At 41.5% G+C, this 22603-nt stretch overlaps 2 protein-coding genes and 1 pseudogene across 3 annotated transcripts in view; 1 reads left to right on the forward strand and 2 right to left on the reverse strand.

Annotated features, from left to right (window-relative positions):
- Positions 1-22603, reverse strand: part of LOC146625910 (uncharacterized) — a 111447-nt gene that overhangs the window by 32421 nt on the left and 56423 nt on the right. The gene's annotated exons all lie outside the window — the stretch shown is intronic.
- Positions 899-6724, forward strand: LOC146625911 (uncharacterized; annotated as a pseudogene). The gene is made up of 3 exons (XR_014906522.1): positions 899-1243; positions 1469-1654; positions 5806-6724. The product of XR_014906522.1 is annotated as an uncharacterized LOC146625911 (transcript).
- LOC146625912 (E3 SUMO-protein ligase ZBED1-like) lies at positions 3232-5301 on the reverse strand. Its single transcript, XM_085363035.1, has 3 exons — positions 4531-5301; positions 3726-4345; positions 3232-3638 (listed from the first exon to the last, which is right to left on the reverse strand). The coding sequence occupies exons 1-3, from the start codon at positions 5000-5002 to the stop codon at positions 3243-3245; spliced, it is 1488 nt and encodes a 495-aa protein (XP_085219161.1). The 5' UTR covers positions 5003-5301; the 3' UTR covers positions 3232-3242.

The raw sequence follows: 22603 nt of genomic DNA on the forward strand, positions 1-22603 counted from the left end.
GCTCAAAGATGAGAATATATAGAGTATAGTACAGTAAATTGTGCAAAGTTTACTATCAATTTTCTCAAAATCCGTACAGTAATTTTGGCTGTGGATCACAGGGTGCAGAGTGGAGATGGCCTAGATTCAGAATCCAGTGAAATATCTGCGTCACCTCTTACAGTTTTCCTGTAATCGGAGCTCAAAGATGAGAATATATAGAGTATAGTACAGTAAATTGTGCAAAGTTTACTATCAATTTTCTCAAAATCCGTACAGTAATTTTGGCTGTGGATCACAGGGTGCAGAGTGGAGATGGCCTAGATTCAGAATCCAGTGAAATATCTGCGTCACCTCTTACAGTTTTCCTGTAATCTGAGCTCAAAGATGTCAATATGTAGAGTACAGTAAAGCAAAATGGGAAGATTTTACTATGAATTTTCTCAAAATCCGTACAGTAATTTTGGCTGTGGATCACAGGGTGCAGAGTGGGGGTCACCCAGAGTCATAATCCAGTGAAATATCTGCGTCACCTCTTATAGTTTTCCTGTAATCTGAGGTCAAAGATGAGGACATTAAAAGTACAGTTGAGTAAATTGGGTAAATTTTATTGTTAATTTTCTCTGAATCATACAGTAATTTGGGCTGTGGATCACAGGGGGGAACGTGGAGATAAACCAAAACTGGGAGTGGATTGTGAAGTAAAATAGTATCAGGACACAAAACACTGCGTTTCTAAGCCAGTCTTCACCCATACCGTAATATACGTAAGAGTAGTGCAACCACATTTTCGGTGCGGCTGGCGGAGCGGCTAGCTTGACTGTGACTTCCTACTTGACCGCAGTCTTTAAGACGCCCAAGTCGAGGGTTGATGGTGTCATCAGTTTGTGCCACTGCTCTCTCGCTCCGGGATTATGAGGACACGTGCCTTCACGCTTGTGCTTAACGAAGGACGGATTTATGTTTTCTTCTCCAGACCTTTTTTTTTGGTTGTTTTATTTGCAACGCTTGGGTTGTATGAACGCTGGGCGTTATGTTGTTGAGCCGCAGCCGTTCAACCGGGCTTTTATATGGTTGTTGAAGAAGGCGTATTAAAGAACCACCGTGGATTACCGATACCAGCGTGGGTGTGTGTTCTTCCGACTAGCCTGCTAGGTGTTTTGCCGCCTCCTCTCAACCACGCAACACAACCCGACGTTACAGTATGTATTGCAGCTGCGAAGACGAACGTACGTTCTCCTGTTAGGTTACAGCTGGTAGGAAGGTGCGTTCAGTGTCTCTTTGTAATTTTAAGTTTCCATGTCAAACGAGATAAAACAGTTATTTCTGGATGCGCACTTATTTGCTGAGATTAACAATGTGTTTTTGTAAACCACGTGATGATTTAAGTCATTTAATCTTTACAGAACATGTGAGCGAGGCTAATAGAGCAATATTTTTATGTTTAGTAAACTGACGTTTCTAAATGTAACTGCTTTTATTTTATCAGTTCTGACGAGGACAGCTGAATGATGTTGTTGGTGAGCTTGGATTAAATCATCTCAAAACAAAGAACTTGTCCTCGTGGTGACTGACTTGGGGAGTGGAGGTCAGTGAGCCCATTGTCTCTGCTGGTCCGACTCCAACTACAAAGCCGGCCCGCTCGCCCCCTCCTGAGTCTGAGAGGAGATCCAGAGTAAGTCAGTTATAACTACACTGGTTGCTTAACTTTATCATTTTCTACAGAGTCTCTCTCTCTTAGCTCACTTTGGTTTGATTTCTGCCTTCTGTTTAGCCTCTGTTTGTCTGCCTCAGTACCTTAATGTTTTATCATTTGAGTTACACTCTTTGTTTCCCTTCATATGAAGGTGATGTCTGTGGAGTGATCATGACTTCGTTAAAAATGCTGTTTTCCTTTTCCACGTTTCTTCTTTCATATTCTTTCTGTTCTTGTGTAAGCTGCTAACTCTTGTGATGGACATTTCTTTATTTTATGTGTTGATCATATGTTTTGACAATATCACTTTAGTAATATCTATAGTACATTTTGTGTGACTTTGTTCTACATATAGGAAAACATCAAATAAGTATTTCACAGGTTATTCCACACACAGATGGGTATTGTGAGTGAGTTGGACTGACACTCCCAGGCACCATGAGACATTAGGCAGATAGTGAGACTCCTCCTTATCTCCAGGGAGGAGGTGTTGAGATGAAATTATTTGATGTGCCTCAATTCTATGCTGTATATGAACTAAAATGCCATATAACCATATAGTGCAGTATTAAGTGGACATGGCCATGAAAAATAAAGACATTAGATTACGTGTCCTTGGGGGGTAGAAAGCTGTAGACTCTCACCCACGCTTGCCTGTGAAAAAGTAGATAACAGGGGACCATCTTCTAGTGGAGATGCATTATAACTCACCTGTGCATTATAATAAAAGATGTTGATTGCAGCTGACAGTGTCTGCAGACTTTGATAACTGTGACACCCTCGTGGTTAATCAGAGGGAAATCTGAGTCAGTGTGGATTTGGTTGTACAGCTCTCACACATACAACCTGAACTGCACATTGTAAGTGTGATGTTCTTCAAATTTGAACAAAGTAAAAACTAAAAAACTTTTTATTCACAAGTTGAACTTTTACTACTTTTATCCCCAAAATGAGCTCACTTCAAATATTTACCACAGCATAGCGTCCCCAGTAGGGCTGCACGATATTAGGAAAACGTGCGATGTGCGATAACTGTGATCAATACTGCGATAACGATATGACTTGCGATAAAATAAATAGCAAAAAAAAAACAAAAAACAAATACATAATTTCCGTTTTACTGCACAGTTTTATTTAATGAAAGCTGCTGTATTAGCAGTGTAACAACAAAGTGCAGTCAAACATTGAAACATTGCCCCCATAAAAAAATTTCTGAGGCTTGAATTCTGAAAGACATCCTTCCCGGTCTCTATAATTAGTTTTAAATAAACATAACTTAAATTATACTGCAAATTATCTCTATGCAGTTGTTCATCATTTTACCACTCACCAAGTAGTTATGATGCAAGTCAAAACTGGAGTGGAAACTTTACTAGATTAAACTATAGGTAAGAACTTGTCTGCTGTGGGAACACACCAAAGAACAATTGTCTACCTTTGTGGTCGTACTGGCCAAGACTAATATTATCAACAATTAAGAACAATGTAGGTAGTGTATTTTTGTAATTTTTTGAAAAAAAAAAAAGGTTTCTCTATCTTGCATTCATCCTTCCTGAGTGAATGTTTTTTATGGCAAGTTCTTGTTAAGGAAAACCAACATGTTTACTCTCCAAGGTTTTAAACATGTGCGCTGACATGTTACTATGTTTCCTGATGTACTAAAAAGTCTCTCTGAAGGTGAGCTACTTGCAGGTATGCAGAGATACTTCCTTGCAAGCTTGCTTAGCTGTGGGAATGTCATTTTGTGGAGTTTCCACCATGCCAAGGGGTCTTCCTCACTGTCTATGGCCGTGGATAGCAAGTAGCTGTTAAGCTCAGCTTCAACAGCTTGTGAGAGATGCATAAAAGAGGAGGTAGGGATTGGAGCTGCCTTGAAGAAACTGCCCAGGGACTTTTTTGCCTTCTTCAGGGGACGACTGGGTGGATCATCTGTCTGGGCCTCTGGTTCAGCGGAGCTTCTCTCCTGGAACAGAAAGCAGATTATAAGAAAAGTAAACATTTTGGACTAAATATGAATTGAAAGGTTTTATATATAAGCATGCATGAATACCTTCTGTGCCACTGCTTCCATTTCTGACATCACTCTGGTCTTGATGTCTGAGACTCGATCAGTGCTGGTGTAGCTGACTTTAAATCTGGGATCCATGAAGCACGCCATGTCCATAAGTTCCTGGGTAGCTGGATTTTCATATTTAGTAATCAGGTACTCGAGGATTTTCTTCTTAATTGATTTTGTCAAATCACTGTCTTCTTCCTTCTCTGCAAGCACCGACGTCTTCATCAGATGAAGGACTGGTTTTACATATGAAACACTAACGTAGCTCTCACCAGACAGGGCATCTGTAAAGTCTTGCAGGGGGTGTAATGCCTGGTTGACAGACTCCAGTACCTCAAGATCCTGCCAAGTAGGAATCAAGTGTCTTGATTTCTTGTCTGCTGAGATGACATCAGAAATGGCCCGCTGCTGCTCCAGGACTCTCTCAATCATCTTCTGCCTGGAACCCCACCTGGTTGGGCATTCTGTGATCAGTGTGTGCTCTGGGAGGTTGAGCTTCTGCTGTGCTTTTTTCAGAGCCATCTTTGCTTTCCAGCTGTGGCAAAAATGTCCAACTAACTTTTTGCAAAGTCCAATGGCTCGGGCAATGCGGGCATCATCTTTGATAGAATTTTCTGGAGAAATAAGAGGAAACAAAAAAACTGTCATGTTTAAAACCTTTTTTTTAAAAAAAAAAAACTAATTGAAATTTATAACTAAAGTTGTCTAAAAAGGTAACATTATCCTTATCAATATCAATTTGATAATAATGTATAGCACAGTTTCATTGCTAAAAAGATCTGCCTTGAATAAAACTTACCGATTGCAAGGTGCAGCCTGTGTCCAAAACACTGAAGTCTGACCCAGTTGTTTAGCTCCGTGGCTCTCACAACATTGGCACCGTTGTCTGTGGTGATGCACACTTGTCGATCTTCTTTAAGATCCCAGCTGGCTAACACCTCACGTAATACATGGGCTATATTTTCACTAGTGTGGGAGTCTGGAAAATACACAGTCTCTAGACACCGTGTTTTCAGTTCAAAGTCTTCGGTGAGGAAGTGCACTGTGAAACTCATATATGGTTCCGTTGTACGACTTGACCATAGGTCTGTAGTGCTTGCGTAGTTTTCAGCTTGGCTCAGTTCAAACATGACGGTCTTGCGGCATGTTTCATACATTTGTGGAATGGCGACATGTGAAAAGTAGTTTCGTGAGGGGATGCGGTATCTCTGGTCCACTTTATGTATCAGACTGGTGAAGCCCTCTCTGCTAACTGTATTTATAGGCATCATGTCTTTAGCCAAAAAATGTGTAATGGCCTCTGTTATTTCTTTGTACCGCTTCGACGTTTTCTCATAAGGAATTCCACTTGAAAAACTCTGATACAGAGACGGCTGTTGGACTGCTGCGCTCTTTGTCTTAACATTAGCAACCTTTGTTTGGCTAGCCCTATCTTTCTGGAACTCTTCAAACAGTTCTCTGTGGTTGTATTGAAGATGATGGTGGAGATTAGTCGTGTTTCCTCTGGTGGTTGCCACGAGTGTTCGGCAAGTTTTGCAGAGTACCTGTGTTTGGAGAACGTCGTCTTTATCAAATCCAAAGTACCTCCAAATAAGTGAGGTACTATTTATTTTTTTTTTTTTTTTTTTAGCCACGAGTTCAGTAGCATTCTCGTCACGCGTCTCGCTCTCAGCCATTACAACTCTGACTCGTTGCTGCAGCGTTGTTCGCGCCCGACCTGCGTAGGAGGCGGGCCTCTAATCCATTTGATTGGTTAATGCCGTGAAGGGCTCTATTCGACTGGTCAAATGTGTAAATGGATTTCTTTGATTGGTAAATTCTTTACAGCACGTGTGTAAACATTTTAAGGTACCCAATTATCGCAGTTTACGCCGTCTTTTGCGATGGGCCCATCGCGCAGGCTGATATCGCGATGACAATAAATTTTCGATTTATCGTGCAGCCCTAGTCCCCAGGCACCTGAGACGTTTGGCAGATGGTGAAACTGTTTATCTTTGTGAGGTAAGAGGGGGCACTTGTGGATGAGCTGAAGATATAGACCTGATGTCACTGTTTGGGTTCTTTGTCATTACAGGAGAAAGAAGTGAAAGCAGGCCCAAACCTCAGCACATGGATGACATCAACCAAAAACATCCAGCACCAGCAAGTAAAGATGAGCCAGCGGCGATCCCTGTGGAAAAGACTTTTCCTGCTATGAAGCAGCCCACAAGACGCAAGCGCGCCAACGGGGAGGAGAGAAGCTTGAGCTGTGATCAGTGTGGAAAGACCTTTACTCAGAGATGCAACTTAAAATCACATCAGCTCGTCCACACGAAATTTAAAGCTTTCAACTGTGATCTGTGTGGGATGTCTTTTACTCACAGTAGCAACTTAAAAAGACATCAGCTGATCCACACCGATGTGAAACCATTCAGCTGTGATCAGTGTGGAAAGACCTTTACTCAGAGATCCAACTTAAAAGCACATCAGCTGATCCACACCGGTGTGAAACCATTCAGCTGTGATCAGTGTGGAAAGACCTTTACTCAGATTTTTCACTTCAAATCACATCAGCTGATCCACACCGGTGTGAAACCATTCAGCTGTGATCAGTGTGGAAAGACCTTTACTCGGATTGGTGGCTTAAAAACACATCAGCCGATCCACACCGGTGTGAAACCATTCAGCTGTGATCAGTGTGGAAAGACCTTTACTCAGAGTAGCAACTTAAAAAAACATCAGCTTATCCACAGCGGTGTGAAACCATTCAGATGTGATCAGTGTGGAAAGTCTTTTCAGGATAGAGATCACTTAGAGAGACATCAGGGCATCCACAGTGAAGTTAAACCTTTCACCTGTGATCAGTGTGGAAAGGCTTTTACTGAGATTGGTAGATTAAAAACACATCAGCTCATCCACAGTGGAGAGAAACCATTCAGTTGTGATCTGTGTGGAAAGTCTTTTACTCAGATGGGCAATTTAAAAGTACATCAGCTCATCCACAGTGGAGATAAACCTCTCACCTGTGATCAGTGTGGAAAGGCTTTTGCTTACGTTAGTAACTTAAAAAGACATCAGCTCATCCACAGTGGAGATAAACCCTTCAGCTGTGAGCAGTGTGGAAAGTCTTTTACTCACATTGCTGCCTTGAAATCACATCAGCTTATCCACTCTGGTACTAAACAATTTGTATGTAGTGACTGTGGAAAGGCTTATATTGAGATCGAAAGGTTAAAAGCACATCAGCTCATCCACAGTGGAGATAAACCCTTCAGCTGTGAGCAGTGTGGAAAGTCTTTTACTCAGAAAGCTCACTTAAAAACACATCAGCTTATCCACTCTGGTACTAAACAATTTGTATGTGGTCAGTGTGGAAAGGCATTTACTCACATGAATGGCTTAAAATCACATCAGCTCATCCACTCTGGTGCTAAACAATTTGTATGTGGTCAGTGTGGAAAGGCTTTTACTCACATGACTGGCTTAAAATCACATCAGCTCACCCACTCTGGAGTTACATCATTTAAATGTGGTCAATGTGGAAAGGCTTTTACTCACATGACTGGCTTAAAATCACATCAGCTCACCCACTCTGGAGTTACATCATTTAAATGTGGTGACTGTGGAAAGGCTTTTACTCACATGACTGGCTTAAAATCACATCAGCTGATCCACTCTGGTGCTAAACAATTTGTATGTGGTCAGTGTGGAAAGGCTTTTACTCACATGACTGGCTTAAAATCACATCAGCTCACCCACTCTGGAGTTAAATCATTTGTATGTGGTCACTGTGGAAAGTCTTTCATCCATAAAACAAATCTATTGAGGCATCAGAAAACCCACAAAGTGTCCTCCTCTGAGAAAAGTGGAAGACCAATGGGACATTACTAGGGCTGCCACAAATGATTATTTTGATAGTCGACTAGTCACCGATTATTTTCCCAATTAGTCGAATAATCAGATCATGCATCCATTGGACGTAAAATGTACAGCATGCATCTGCTCTTATATAACTATCATGAGCTTACAGCTTTAAGTGTTTAAGGTCTGTGCTAACTAAGAATAGAGACAAGGTGATAGTTTATTAAATTTTAATGAAATGTGCAGATTGTTTCGGTGAAGTTTAATAAACTCCTTGCTAGGGATGGGTACCTGTATCCGGTGCCATGACGGCACCAGTTCTGACATAAACGGTAGTAACCAGACCGAAAAGAAGCGCACATTTCGGTGCTTTATTTCGGTGCTTTTATTTTCCTGAGCTGTGATACACTTTAGATTCTAGCCAATCATTTTACGTTTCCGAGGATAGTAGGCGGGGCCAGGTACGTACGTTCTGTTAGAGCAGAGCTACAGATTAAAAATGTCCAAGGCGAAGCGGTGAAAAGTCTGGCTGTACTTCACAGCAAAATATGCAAACTCAGCAGCCTGCAACAAGTGCTTTAAGGTGATACTTTGATACTGTCAAAGGAGGTAACACCTCGAATCCGATGAAACACCTGGCGACGCATAACGGTGTTTTTTAAAGCCGAAAAATGCGCCGTATTTGATAGCTTGCTGCGAGACCTCACACCGAGCACATCTACTGCGGGTGTGGTGCCTGTTATCGGACCCGGAGTTAGCAACATCCCCCAAAAACCCGAAGAGGGGAGTCCTGGCCCCTAGCCCTGCCAGTGTAGCAGAAATGATGATGCAGCAGCAGCCGTTCTTCTCTGCGTGAGTAGCTTAATGTTGTTCGTGTGTAATTTACGTTGAGTAGGCTAAACACGTTATTACATTAATGCATGTAAGGTGAACTAGCAAACAGCATCATATCTATTTGCGGCTGTCTTCTTGTTTGATGGCAGATACTCCCTTCACCCTGGCCAAAAAGGCTAAAATGACCAAAGAAAGATTGGAAAACAGTTAAACATGAGAGGTTTTTGGAGAAAGTTTGTGTTTTTTCCATTGATTAAGCACTGCTTCCAGCCAAGAGTGATGCCATATATGCCCCATAGCTGCAGAAAAGACTAACATTGTTATCTTTTTACAAAAAAACAGCTGAACATGAGAGGTTTTTGGACCAATTTTGTGTTCTCCATTCTTTAAGCACCGGTTTGAGCACCGTTTAGGCACCGGCACCGTTTCAAAAGTACCAGTTTGGCACCGGTATCGGATAAAACCTAAACGATACCAAATCCCTACTCCTTGCTATCTAAAATATAACAGGACACCGGAGTATATTCTCGAGCATCTCACATTTCTGATAATCAGCTGTCTGCTTGACGTTTTTTCAGCTGTGTAAAAACTATAACTTTAATCTCAGCCAAACCGATTTACTCAGGAACAAATAAAATACTGAAAAAAAGCCGAACAGTAACATTTTTAAGTTATCTAAGTGACTTATATATCATGTTTAACCTGAGTAGCGAAAGATGGCGGTGGGTTTGGAAACCATTTGCCGGGAGTCCGGTGTTCTCACCGGCTCCAGGGAGCCTGTAACCCCGGCTAGCTATCGAAGTCTCCGAAAACGTCGGAGCACTTTTGAAAAAATGTGGTGTCTTGATAAAGTGAGCAGATATTTGAAGTTTACACAGCTACATTCTCGCCTGAAAATATGTTAAACATTTACTTTGTGACCCAGAAAGAATGATAAGAATAAAACTGACTAGCTGCCACCATTGTTGGAAACTGAGCTGTGCAATGAATTCTGGGACACAGCTTCTTCTTCTTCGGTGTTTAATGGCAGCTGTCATCCTTCTTCATGCAGTGCTGCCATCTTCTGTTTCAGTCCGTTATTAAATCCTACTACTTATTCCTGCGTCTTTTGGGATCTTACAAAGCTTCAAACGACGCCTTGACTATTAAATTAGTCGTTGGCGATTTTGATAGTCGACGTAATCGTGACTAGTCGACTAATCGTGGCAGCCCTAGACATTACCCTGACAGGGTTCATTTGAACACAGTGGGAGAAACAGGGGTTTGAACAAAAGTTCTTCTGGATGCTGCGTCAAACTTAAAAAGCTTGAGATCAGGCTTCACAATTCAACTTGTTCCAAGTTTAGCAAGTTAAACTTCACTGGCTGTGTCCACAAACAGCATACAGAGAAAAAATTACTCCCATCATCTGATCACAAGAAAAACAAAATGTCAGAAGAGTTCACCTTCTGGGTCAAACTGTCAGACCTGTTACTGTTTATTTCAGGAGTCCCCAATCCCAGTCCACGAGGGCCGGTGTCCCTGCAGGTTTTAGATCTCACTCTGGGTCAACACACCTGAATCACATGATTACTTCATTACCAGGCCTCTGGACAACGTCAAGACATGTTGAAGGGGATAATTTAACATTTTTAAATCATCTATGACGGATCAAGGACACCTCTAAACCCTGCAGGGACACCGGCCCTCGTGGACTGGGATTGGGGACCCCTGGTTTATTTGGCTATTCATCGTGAGGTAATTATCAGTGTCAGTGCTGCGCCACTTCTATTGTAACTCACATGAAATGTGTTTTAAATGGGCTCTATTGTCTTACAATATTGTGTGAGTCTGTTTTGCTCCACAAAGACACAACCCCTCCTGCAATTTTTAATGTTACAGTAAAAAAAAGGTAAATTGATAAATTTGTGTCATTTTGAAACAGGCAGTATGTGGAAAATTAAATATTTTCTTACCCATGTGTAAAGTTTTCAGTGGTCTGTGTTTTCTTACAGGATGTGAGTGTGTTTTGCTCCATGAAGAGACAAACCTACATTTTTTTTATGTTGCAATAAAAATATTTTTATTGTAAGTCATAAATGTGTGTCATTTATGATAAAACTGACTTGCTGTCCCTTTGTTCTCGTGTACCTAAGTAATTGTGGGTAATATCTTGATGCATGCTCAATCATCCAGGTAAGGAAATCCCAGAAGTTGATTCTGTTCATCTGGACGTAGCGTTTTCAGTGGGACAAACGTTTCGTCACTCATCCAAGAGACTTCTTCAGTCTCAGCTGACTGCAGGTTTCTCCAATCTTATAAAGAGTACATTTGCATAATGAATGAACCCCCCCAGCAGGCCTGAAGGTGCCTGCTGGGGGGGGGGGGGGGGGGGGTGGTTTTCCATGACGAAGGACTCAAAACAATATCAGAGCCTTAGTCCAAACAATTAAAAAACCCGGCTGCACCTCCAGCAGCAGCGGCACACAGTCCAACAAGCCAAGTTCTTGTGGCCAACTTGGTTGGTGGCAAATCCGGCAAGACCGTTTAGGCAGCCTCCCACGGGTTCAGTGGCACCAAAACAGTCTAGGCGGCCTGCGATGAGACCAGTGGCAGCAGCATTGCGGCTCAGGCAGCCTGCCCCGGGTCCAGTGACAGTGGTGTTACAGATCAACCGGCCTGCCCTGGGTCCTGTGGCACTGATAACATAACGGCTCCGGTGGCTCTCAACAGCTCCTTAGCTGTTGGCCTGGAAAGTGGCCAATGATTATTGGTCTTGGCTGATGGCTGGTGTTTCGCTGCTGGACTCGGAAGCAGCGGTGCAGTCGGTGCTGGATGAGGAAGCGGGTGTGCAGGTGTGGTAGGTATGGACAGCTCGCAGACCCCCGGTGCTCAAACCTCCGACTCAGGCAGAGCGGGACCATCCGGTGCGCAGATCCTCTGCGCTCAAACTTCCACCTCAGGTTGAGCGGGCACCTCTAGTGTGCAGACCCATGTAGCTCAAACCCCCAGATTGGGCTGAATGGCGCTCTCTGGCGCACAGACCCTCGGCCCTTAAACCTCTAGCCTGGGCTAAGCAGCCCATCCGGCACGCAGACCCCCGGAGCTCAAACCTCCAGCTCTGGCTGAGCAGACCCCTCTGGCTCGCAGACCCTCGACCCTTAAACCTCCAGCTCAGGCTGAGCGCTAATGCTAAGCTCCATTCCCAATCTGGATAGTTATCATCTGGTTATGTCTGGGGATTACAACCTGGTAATGGATTCTGTTTGGGATCGCTCTTCCCAATCTTTACTAAGACCTGTTATGTGACGGCTGTGTGCAGGCAGGAAAAGGACCCAAGGTGCAGACTCCGGAGACAGATGTGAACTCAAAACAGCTTTAATGTTAAACTCAAATATAACATAACTGGAAAAAAGCAAAATAAACTTACACCAGAGGACTGACAGAACACACAGCTAGGTAAACGGTAGATCGCAACACAGACACAAACACAGGGCTCAAATACACAGAGGGAGCAATCAGGGAATGGGTAACAGGAGGGAAGCACAGCTGGGGCAAATCAGGCCTAACGAGACAAGGGGAAGCAAAACCAGACACAGTAACATCAGACATGGACTTTCAAAGTAAAACAGGAAACCCATAACACAGACTGAACAAAAGACACAGACTCACATGCAAGCACTACAACAGAGGGAACAGAGACGTGGGACCAGGGCAGACACAAACACTGACTGGACACGGGGATATAGCAACTAAGGATACACAGAGACGCTAACTAGACAAGGGGATACAGCTGACAGGGGAGACAGAGCAACTAGAGAAGACAGAGACATAAACCATAAGACAGAACTCAAAGAAACCAAAGACTAGAAATAATAAATAATAAACTCAAAAACCCTGGGTCAACGACCCAGGCATCCTAACAAGACCATCTAAATCTGTGCAAACAATTCAGTCGTTCGTAGAGCCACATAAACTTGTAGACCCTTGGAGATTTAAGTATCCCACTAGAAGGGAGTATTCATTTTACTCTAATGTGCATAAGTCATTTTCTAGGATAGATTTTTTTTCTGGTTGGCCCCTACTTACTGAGTGCTATTACAGACTGTAAATATGATCCAATTGTCATTTCTGATCATGCCCCGGTTACAGAGGTGGGTCGAGTATCCAAAAATTGTACTCAAGTAAGAGTAGCATGACTTTGAAATATTATTACTCAAGTAAAAGTGAAAAGTAGTCTTCAAAAAAGTTACTCGAGTAAGAGTAAAGTACTTGGTGAAAAGACTACTCAAGTAGCGAGTAACTGTTTGAAATGTCCGATTTATTTTATAAATGTTATCAGACAAACAAAAATAAATAAATATACAAATTTTAGTATTTCCAAAAGGAATATATGTAAAAAGATCAACAAAATAAAGCACAACAATTCTAATTTCCAGATTTTCACAACATTTTTCAAACAAGCTTTTTTCACCAATACCTACAGTAAATAATATAAATATATAAACAGTGCAAACAATTTCCAGTGACAAGATATGCTGTAAACTTTATATTCATTTTTGCTCCAAATGGCACAGCAACCTCAGAGAAAACAGAACGAGACATCTTCCTCATGTACATACAAGCCAGCTCAGTTCATCATAAATTGTATGGGTGTGCATCTATTTCTGCATATTTAGCAAAAATGTGCCATTTCTTCACTCAGTGAGGTGATGGTTAAGCTTCAGCAGCAGTTTGCTCTCAAGGTTCTTTCTGTGAAGCTGTGACTGTTTAGCAGTGAACAGGAGTCCTGCATGACTGAGAAGTCCTTCACAAGCTCCAGATGCAGGAAGAGCTGTATTGCCTTTGATTGACAGCTTCTTGATGTGAGGAACGCCATGCAATAGATCCACACCTCCAGTGAATGGACATGAAAGGTACCGCTCCAGCCCTGCATCTGGCTTTCCTGACCCCATGGATCTATCATCTTAGTCGGTTAGGCTGCTGTTTGCGCTGGCATCATCCAGCTTTGTGTCTAGGTGATGTCTGATGAAGTTGAGACCTGTGGAAAGATGTATGGTTTTCAAAAGAATCAGGTCTGGTCATTATAGTGCTGTATACACTGCAAAGCTGCGGATGTTTGGCAAGAAGATTTGATCACACTGGAGATGTTTTTTACTAACTCTTGTAGAAAAACAAAATCTTGTCATTCATATCCCGCACAAACAGTTTGCAATGAATTCCAGATTAAGTTTAAAATAAGAACGCGTGCAAGGCGAAGCAGTGCTAGCCAATAGATCGTCCTGTTTGGCTGTTACTCTGGGAAAAGACGAGAAAGACTGTGATGGAAGCGTGACTGGAGCTGCGATGTAGCCTATATAATATTTATATTGTACGAATGTGATAATTCTGTATATTGTAATAATGTGATATTATATTGTTAAAAAACGTGAAAGGTATATTGTTAGAACAATATACTTTTCACTTTTCTTTTGCCTGGGTGGCAGCTCTACGCTTCCATATCCGAGGCTTTTCAATGTGGCCTCACAAAGTTATCACGACTACAACAACCATGAAAAGAGTTGGATGGACATTGCTGCTCAATCACAGCTGCCTGGTCAATGTTTTTCATTAGTAATTTAGCAAAGTTGACAGTGGTGGTGTGTGTCTGTGTGAGTGAGTGAAAGACAGAGAGGGAGAGTGAGAGATTGATTTTGTAGGATAAGCATTAGAGCTGGGCGATAGAACAATAACTAAATGTATTGCGAAATAACTTTTTCTCAATAGAAAAATTAAACTATTGCGATAGGCCTCATCTCTCTTGGACTCTTAAAAAAAAAAGAACAGCCAATCCAAATTAAGTTGCACAGAGAATCACTAATTCGTCATTCGGCTTTTGTCAGACTAAAGTAACTGTTAAAACTGTTTGAAAAGCTAATCTATACAACAAGGAGAGATTGAGAATTTCCTTTTAGTTCTCAGTTTATTTGATATTGACAAAAGTTAGTCAATTTTGTCTGTTCTTCTGTAAAACAAACTAAGATTTATTTATAGAATTAATATTTTGTTTCTAAGTGGAATTGACAATTTAGTCTGTTTTGTTTGTCCTATTTTGAAACTTAAACGCTTTAGCGGCTGCCTTTTGTGTAGTTTGCAATATTTGCCTTTATTTATCTGAAAAAGTCTCGTGTTCCTCAAGTACATGGGGGAACTGCGAACTGTGCTTCAGCGACTCACACATGCAGGAATTTTTAAAAGAACCAAGAGAGGCACTGAAAAGGATCTGCAATGGTGAGCTGTTTTGATTTGGGAGGATTTTCAAGCGGACCAACAGGGAAAGCCTCGCTTCCTTACTGCTGCAATTATTGGGTGCAGGTTCCTAGAAACTCAGTTTGGGTATTCTAGTGGGTGTTCTTCTTCGTCTAAAGGCGTAAATATGATGTGGGGAACATGAACAGAAGCAGTGACTGCAGCACTGCATGGCAGATTTTAATCCCTACAGCATGTTGTGTCACCAGAAAGCAAAACTTTTCCTGTGATTTCTGGTAGATTTGGTTTGTTTGTTTGTTGGTTTGTTTTAGTACCAGGCTGATTTTGCCAGATAGGTTAGGGTTGTTTTCTTTTTGTAAGAGAAACACAGGTTTATTTTTTATATATATTTAGACATGTCCTGAACAAGGCCTAATATGTTTTGTTTGTAATGGTGCACTTAGGGGGAAAAAACCTGCCAGGTATCATCCCTCTGGGGGTGATATTTTGTGTGTTGATGATGTAAAAGCAGGCCTGCAAGATCGGGAGTAAAAGTGTTATAAAATACTTTAATTGAGAGCAAATATAAGGTGAGCTTCTCTAGATTACAATGGGCTTCTGAGAAAATTCACCTACATAGGACGCTGACCATATTAGATAGTAAGTCCTCTGTTTTAAAAGGATTGTAGCGATTCAATCCATTTCAAAAGCAATAAGAATAGTTTTTATTTTTGGAATGATGAAATATTGCTGTCAGTGGATATTTAAATTCATGCGCGGTTTTCTACTATCAGCAATGATTGGTACGATTGCATGTGACTGGATGAATGCATGTGATTGGACTGTGGCTGGACTGATGATGTGGACTAAGTGTGACTGACTTGAAATTGTGAAGACGTTAACTATTTTAGCATTAGTCACTGCTAATGCCTAACCCACCCAAACAGTGAAAAAGGGTGGATGTATGTGCTTTTGTTTGCTTGTTTTTGCAGGAGCAGGAGGATGACAGAGACCAGAGGAGGGGAGACTGTAGGTTCACATGAGTGTGTGTGGGCCTTACAGACTTAACCCTTAAGCTGCTACTTTTCTGTGTTACTGATTTTGTGTGGAGAAAACTGTGTTTTCCTGGCTGCTTGTTGGTTACAGTAACACACTGTATTGTTGGAAAATGTTAAATGCTACAGGAGAAAAATGTGTATTCAATGTGAAACACATACTGTGTTAAAATCGGTATCACTCCTTTCACAGACAAGGAGGGTTGACCACATGATTTACAGCAACACCTCTGGAATCTGTTGATCCAGGCCCGACCTGCGAGGAAACACCACTGGCTAATGTTTTTTTTCCCTCTCTAAGGGTTCTGGCGTCACGCAGGCAGACATGAGTGAAATGAAGCAGATTGTGCAGTGATTACTCATTATCATATCGTTATTCATTTTAAGGTGTTGAGCTCAAAGTGTGAAAACAAGTGAGTGACATTACTTAAGATAAAACTACTGTAACCAGTAACTTAATTAAACACATGGGATGATCCATGGTTTGAGCAAATTATGGTAACAGTAGTGTTTTAATGATTTGGGGAAATAAACTGCATATGACACACTTTTGTCTGTGTTGGATGCCTTATTACTCTCATAACCTACAGTTGTTCGTAAGTGTGAAGTTTGTATTTACTCACCAATTTTGGTTTCTAGGTAATTGTGGTGTGGATGCAGGCTCCAGGCAGAGCCAAGAGTTAGACCCACTTGACATGACATTAATGCTGATTTTAGTCTTTAACAGGGCTGAAGCAAAATTACTCCGGAGGAGGAGCCCTGATGTTGTCTGAGAATTTGTGTAACTAACCTTTTCCTTTTTGTTATTCTCCTAGTTCTGATGAGTTGACTCATGGGAGAGACCACGTGTCAAACGGAGGGATTCTAGGTTTAAACAATGTTTTCTATGTTTTCCATGAGTTTTTTCATGGTGTTTTTGTCCATGGCTTTTTACTGTGATTTGTGGGATTAACCGTTCATGTACAGGTATTAAACCTCTACAGGGGGGTTAAGTCCATGTTCAGATAAGGTTTTGATGATCTATAAGTAAACTTCACTGAACTGAAAGGAAAATGTGGTTTGAAGCCTGGCTTCTGTCAGTCTGCCCATGACTGTAGCTGCCTCCACCAGTGTGTGAATGTGAGAGTGAATGAATAGTGGAATTGTAAAGCGCTTTGAGGGTCTCGAAAAGTGCTATATAAATGCAATTCATTATTATTATTATTATTATTATGGTTGACGTGTTTTCTAAATGGTTAGAAGTTTTTCCTCCTAGTGAAGAGATACAGGTGCAGCAGCCAGAGTATTGCTGGAAGAAATCATCCCAAGGGTGGAATCTCCTGACTGAGTCTGCGTGCTGATCAGAAGTCTTCAGAGACCCAGCAAGAACAGGGACCATTCATAACAGAGCTGACAGCCCAGGCAGTGGTTAAGGTCAAAGGTCATGCAGTTTGGGGCCCTACTAGTCATCATGAGAAGATTCCAGAACCACAGCAATAACCATAAAGCTGCGTTGGAACGAGAGGGTGAGGGCTGAAAAGAGCCCCCTCCTCCAACAAGAGCGTGCCGAGCTCCAACTCAGCGACTGCAGAGTGAGACTCTGTGCCACCCAAGAGGGATCAGCGAATGAATGCTTATCACACCTGCTTAAAACAGCCAATCACTTTCCCTGGAAAGCTTAGTGTGTTTTCAAGTTACGGAGGTTGTTGTTGTGACGTTAATAATCATTTTATAAATGATATGCATTTACATGATTCTCCGAACATGACAAACTCTGTTAGAGTCCTGAGCATGAGTAAAAGTGATTGGAGTAATTATAGCATGCATGTTTTACAGCAACTTGTGTGCATTTTGTAGGGTAGGTAGACTGATTATCTAGCATGTCAGTTCCTGATGCGTAAGTGCATTAGGCCCTCATTGTCTGAGTAAACATAGTGTGGGATTATAATATGATCTTATGCCATGTTATACCCCTAATTAAAGATTGTGAAATCATTATGTAGTTTTAGTTTGTAGTATTCTCCTGAATTAGAAGAAGGTGATAACTATTACAGTTATTAAACTGATTTGTATTACGTTAGACTGCTGATTCAGTGTGAATGAATGATATTGTTTATGATGCATTATACTGCTGAGTTATAAGAAATGCTGTTTTCAGAGAGTCAGGACCTTGCTTTTTCTCATAGTGGAGGAGACAGAGAGCACATTCCACGGGAGACTACACCCCCACCGTTGTTGAAGGCAGACAAAATAGGGAGCCAAGGCCATAAGTCAGGCTCGCTAGGAGTTAGAAAGAATGTGAATGTTTAGGTTTTTACGACTAGGTGCGGGCCACTAGAGGCTATAAGAGTTTGAGTAACCCTCCACCAGTTTGAGATTTGCTGTGACCCTCTTCATGCATGTCTCCCCATCTGGATGGTTTATGCTCGTAAAGTGTTCAATTGTATGTAATAAAAGATTGTTGATTGAGCATTTGTACACCGAGTATTGTCCGTCCTTCAGCCCAAAGATCGAAAGAATTGGGAGATTTTAACAATAGTAACAGTCGTGAGTTCTTTTGACATGTGTACTCAATTTTTACACATTTGACACCGTAAAGATTGGATTTTTGGTTTATCCCATTTCATTGAGGGGTTTTGATCGGCCTCAAAAATGCTGGAAGCACTAAAGAAGGAAGTCGTTCTTCCAGAGTTGTGGTTGTTTTGGTTTCCCCAATCACTGATGTGGGCACAGTAAAGATAATTGTAAATGCCTTGGAGAGGGTTCACACCTTTTAAACGGGCTGATGGCCCTACAATAGTAAAGAGTACAGTACGCTGCATAGACAGAGAGGAAAGATCTATAATTCTGTTGCAAAATGTAGCTCAGAAGTGTTGGCTGTGTGGAAACTCATGGCTACTTTTGGGTTTTACTTTAAAACTCGAGAAGCACTAACATCAGTGTTAGTATATGTTTGTGCTATTCATTTGCCTACAGGTTCGGACATTCACTGTCCCTGATGGCAAACATCTGGACAGGGCAAAGCAAATGGCACAAAGGAGTGTGTGATGTTTGGTGAGGCATGTGTGCCTCAATCCCTAATAACACTGGGGAAGAGGGTCTTTTACAGAAACAGTTAATAAATTGGGAGATTTAATGATAAAGTGGGAAATATATCACACACCTAAAAACTTCCTTATCTTAACAACGGGTTCTTATGAGAGAGCCGCTTGATGTAACTAAGACATATAACCTGTCTATTTCATACATTCGAGAACAGTGGGAGAATGATTTGGGTGCTGTGGTGGCAGATTTCTTTTCTCATGTATTAATCACACATTTAATCATATCACATTAGTTATGTAATATCACTTTCTCACTTTACCATAGTAAGAGCACTCCTGTCACTAGTTTACATGCATGTGGAAAGTTAACACAGTGAGGCCATTGTAATGGGAGACATTAAACAGATAGTGAGGCTCCTTCTGCTTATCAGGGATGTAAATCCTTAGGTGAAGGCTAAGCAGAAAACAAGGTCATAATTCTCTCTGTGAGGGAGGAGGTATAGCCCCCTGTGAGAGGGGCCAACATGTGAGGTTGTGGAATGTTCTTTGTCTGTGTGTCTGTATATAAGATGTAAGGGCGGTGGCCACAATCCGGAGATGGTCCTGGTGTTTCACTGGGATGCTCTCTCCACATCGCAATGTGTTTATTAAACCCACTTCAAATCAAGCTCGCTGGGTGTGTTGCAGGTTATTGTTAAATTTTCCACGACAGTGCCCAGCTGTCTGACAAAGAGTGAGATATGGCTCTTACCAGGGTCCATTCGTCTTCTATATGTTCAAGACACTCCCTAATACAATTCAAAGTGTTACACAGGTTACATTTTTCAAAAGTTAAACTAGCAAAAATATTTCCGAACATAGCCATAGACCCATCGTGTGATAGATGCAAACAGACTCCAGCTACTTCCCTTCATATGTTTTGGTCCTGTCCGAAAATTGCTCCTTTCTGGTCATCATTTTTTGAAGTCATCTCTAAAGCCTATGCCTATAACATCTCGCCTCCCCCTTGGTGACAGTTTTTGGTTGTTTCTCTGGTATTGTGACTTCTGTTCCCCCTGCCCATTTACAGAGGGTCATTGCGTTTTTGTCATTATTAGCGAGACGCCTGATTTTATTTAAATGGAAGTCTACTACTGCTCCATCACACCACCGCTGGATAACGGATGTTATGCAAAATGTCAAACTGGAAAAAATCAGATGTACTCTGAACGGATCCATCGGCAAATTCCACACAACGTGGAACCCTCTGTTAACATACGTCAACAATTTATCCGGTCTGGAACTGGAATCTTCAGTGTTTTTGTTTGCCCTAGAACAGTCCTGTAAAAACAATAGAGAGGTGCACCCCCCTCCCCCCTTTCTTTTTCTTTTTTTTGCTGTTGTTGCTGTGCTTTTTGTTTGTTTTTTTGTTTGTTTGTTTGTTTGTTTTGTTTTTTGTTTCCCTTTTCCCGTCTTGGTATTATCTGTCTTTATGATCTGTGGGATTGTTGTTTTGTGGTTTTCTGTAAAATAATAGGAATGCTATGTATGATAATTGGAAAACTACAAGTGTTAAAAAAAAAGAATTACTACTACATTGAAAGCTGTTATAGTACGCCTTAAACTCATAGACATTTGGAGATTCAAATATCCTCATTCCAAAACGTTTACTTAGTGCAACCTTTTGGTTAGTTTTGGAAAGTTTTGATAGCGATAGCATAGATGTAGGTGGCCTTCGCCAGCAACAGATCATAAAGCCGTATTAAAATAAATTTAACTTCCCCTAAATCTTCTGTTGTTAAATCTACATATTGGAAATTCAACAGCTCTTTTTTAGAGAAAGATGATGTGAAAAAGGATCTTAAAGAACTGATCTCAAACTATTGATCTATAGCTCGAGAAAAATTAAAGTTTGCAAATAACTGGGAATTATTAAAATTTGAAATTGACAAATATTTAAGGAAGGTTGGCAGCCTTAATGTGAAATCGAAAAGATTAGAGGAAGAAAAATCAATCTCTCAAATTGACACTAATTGAAGAGGATAAATTGAACCTTGCTAAATTACAAGATAAATTAGATGGCTTATACTCAGTGTTTTGCTTGTAAATAAATAACTGAAAAGTGGGACGTCCGTATTTATTCAGCCCCACTGTTCGCTTCAACAGTGCTCCGTGGGATGTTCAAGGCCTGGGAAATCTTTTTGTAGCCTAAGCCTGCTTTAAATTTTCAATAATTTTATCTCTGACCTGTCTGGTGTCTAAATCGAATCGAGAATCTGTGGCAAGATCTGAAAACTGCTGTTCACAAACCCTGTCTATGTAATCTGACTGAGCTGGAGCTGTTTTGCAAAGAAGAATGGGGAAAAATTTCAGTCTCTAGATGTGCAAAGCTGGTAGAGACATACCCTAAAAGACTGGCAGCTGTAATTGCAGAAAAAGGTGGTTCTACAAAGGTGGGGTGACCATGGCTCAGCGGTTGGGAAGCGCATCTGTAACCAGAAGGTCACCGGTTCGATCTCTCTGTCCTGGTCGTCGTGTCCTTGGGCAAGACACTTTACCCTACCGGCCAGAGGGGCCGATGGCGCGGTATAGCAGCCTCGCTTCTGTCAGTCTGCCCCAGGGCAGCTGTGGCTGCAACCTGCTTGCCTCCACCAGTGTGTGAATGTGAAAGTGAATGAATAGTGGAATTGTAAAGCGCTTCGGGTGCCTTGAAAAGCGCTATATAAATGCAATCCATTATTATCATTACAACATATTGACTCAGGGGGCTGAATAATTACGCACTCCCCACTTTTCAGTTATTTATTTGTAAAAAAATGTGTGGAATCATGTTTGATTTTCATTACACTTCTTACGTGTACACCACCTTATGTTCGTCTTTCACGTGGAATAAAAATAAAATGGATTCATGTTTGTGGCTGTAATGTGACAAAATGTGGGAAAGTTCAAGGGGGCGTGTACAACCCTTTAAATAAAGAAGTGCTTGTGCTTCCTCTTTAAGATCTCCCGGATTACACTGAGGGTGGTATCGTGCACGTCTCCCACATATGTGCTTAATACATAATTGTTGTGTACTGGACCTGATCTGAGTATTGGTTGTTTGTTCTCAGCCCAACATAAAACAATCGCGACAAGAGGCTCAGCATGACCTCATTAAAAATGCTCCGTTTTCTTTTTCCACTTCTCTTCTTTCATATTCTTTCTAACGTCTTTTCTTGTGTAAGCTGCTAACTCTTGTGATGGACATTTCTTTATTTTATGTGTTGATCATATGTTTTGACAATATGACTTTAGTAATATCTATAGTACATTTTGTGTGGTTTTGTTTTACACATAGGAAAACATCAAATATGTATTTCACAGGTTATTCCACACACAGATGGGTATTGTGAGTGAGTTGGACTGACACTCCCAGGCACCATGAGACATTAGGCAGATAGTGAGACTCCTCCTTATCTCCAGGGAGGAGGTGTTGAGATGAAAATATTTGAAGTGCCTCAATTCTATGCTGTATATGAACTAAAATGCCATATAACCGAATAGTGTAGTATTAAGTGGACATGGCCCTGAAAAATAAAGACATTAGACTACGTGTCCTTGGGGGGTAGAAAGCTGTAGACCAGCGGTCCCCAACCTTTTTTGCACCACGGACCGGTTTATGCCTGACAATATTTTCATGGACCAGCTTTGTGAGGTAAGAGGGGGCACTTGTGGATGAGCTGAAGATATAGACCTGATGTCACTGTTTGGGTTCTTTGTCATTACAGGAGAAAGAAGTGAAAGCAGGCCCAAACCTGAGCACATGGATGACATCAACCAAAAACATCCAGCACCAGCAAGTAAAGATGAGCCAGCGGCGATCCCTGTGGAAAAGACTTTTCCTGCTATGAAGCAGCCCAGAAGACGCAAGCGCGCCAACGGGGAGGAGAGAAGC

The sequence above is a fragment of the Diplotaxodon limnothrissa genome, linkage group LG9 (genome assembly GCF_057381915.1).
Source record: "Diplotaxodon limnothrissa isolate DT_005_m linkage group LG9, D_limnothrissa_male_GT1.1, whole genome shotgun sequence".
NCBI classification, from domain to species: domain Eukaryota; kingdom Metazoa; phylum Chordata; class Actinopteri; order Cichliformes; family Cichlidae; genus Diplotaxodon; species Diplotaxodon limnothrissa.

Coding starts and splice junctions, on each gene's coding strand:
- LOC146625912 (XM_085363035.1), bottom strand. CDS start 5,002: ATGATGCCTATAAATACAGTTAGCAGAGAGGGCTTCACCAGTCTGATA. Junction 4,346..4,530: donor CAGGCTGCACCTTGCAATCG/GTAAGTTTTATT, acceptor TTATTTCTCCAG/AAAATTCTATCAAAGATGAT. Junction 3,639..3,725: donor TGGAAGCAGTGGCACAGAAG/GTATTCATGCAT, acceptor TTTCTGTTCCAG/GAGAGAAGCTCCGCTGAACC.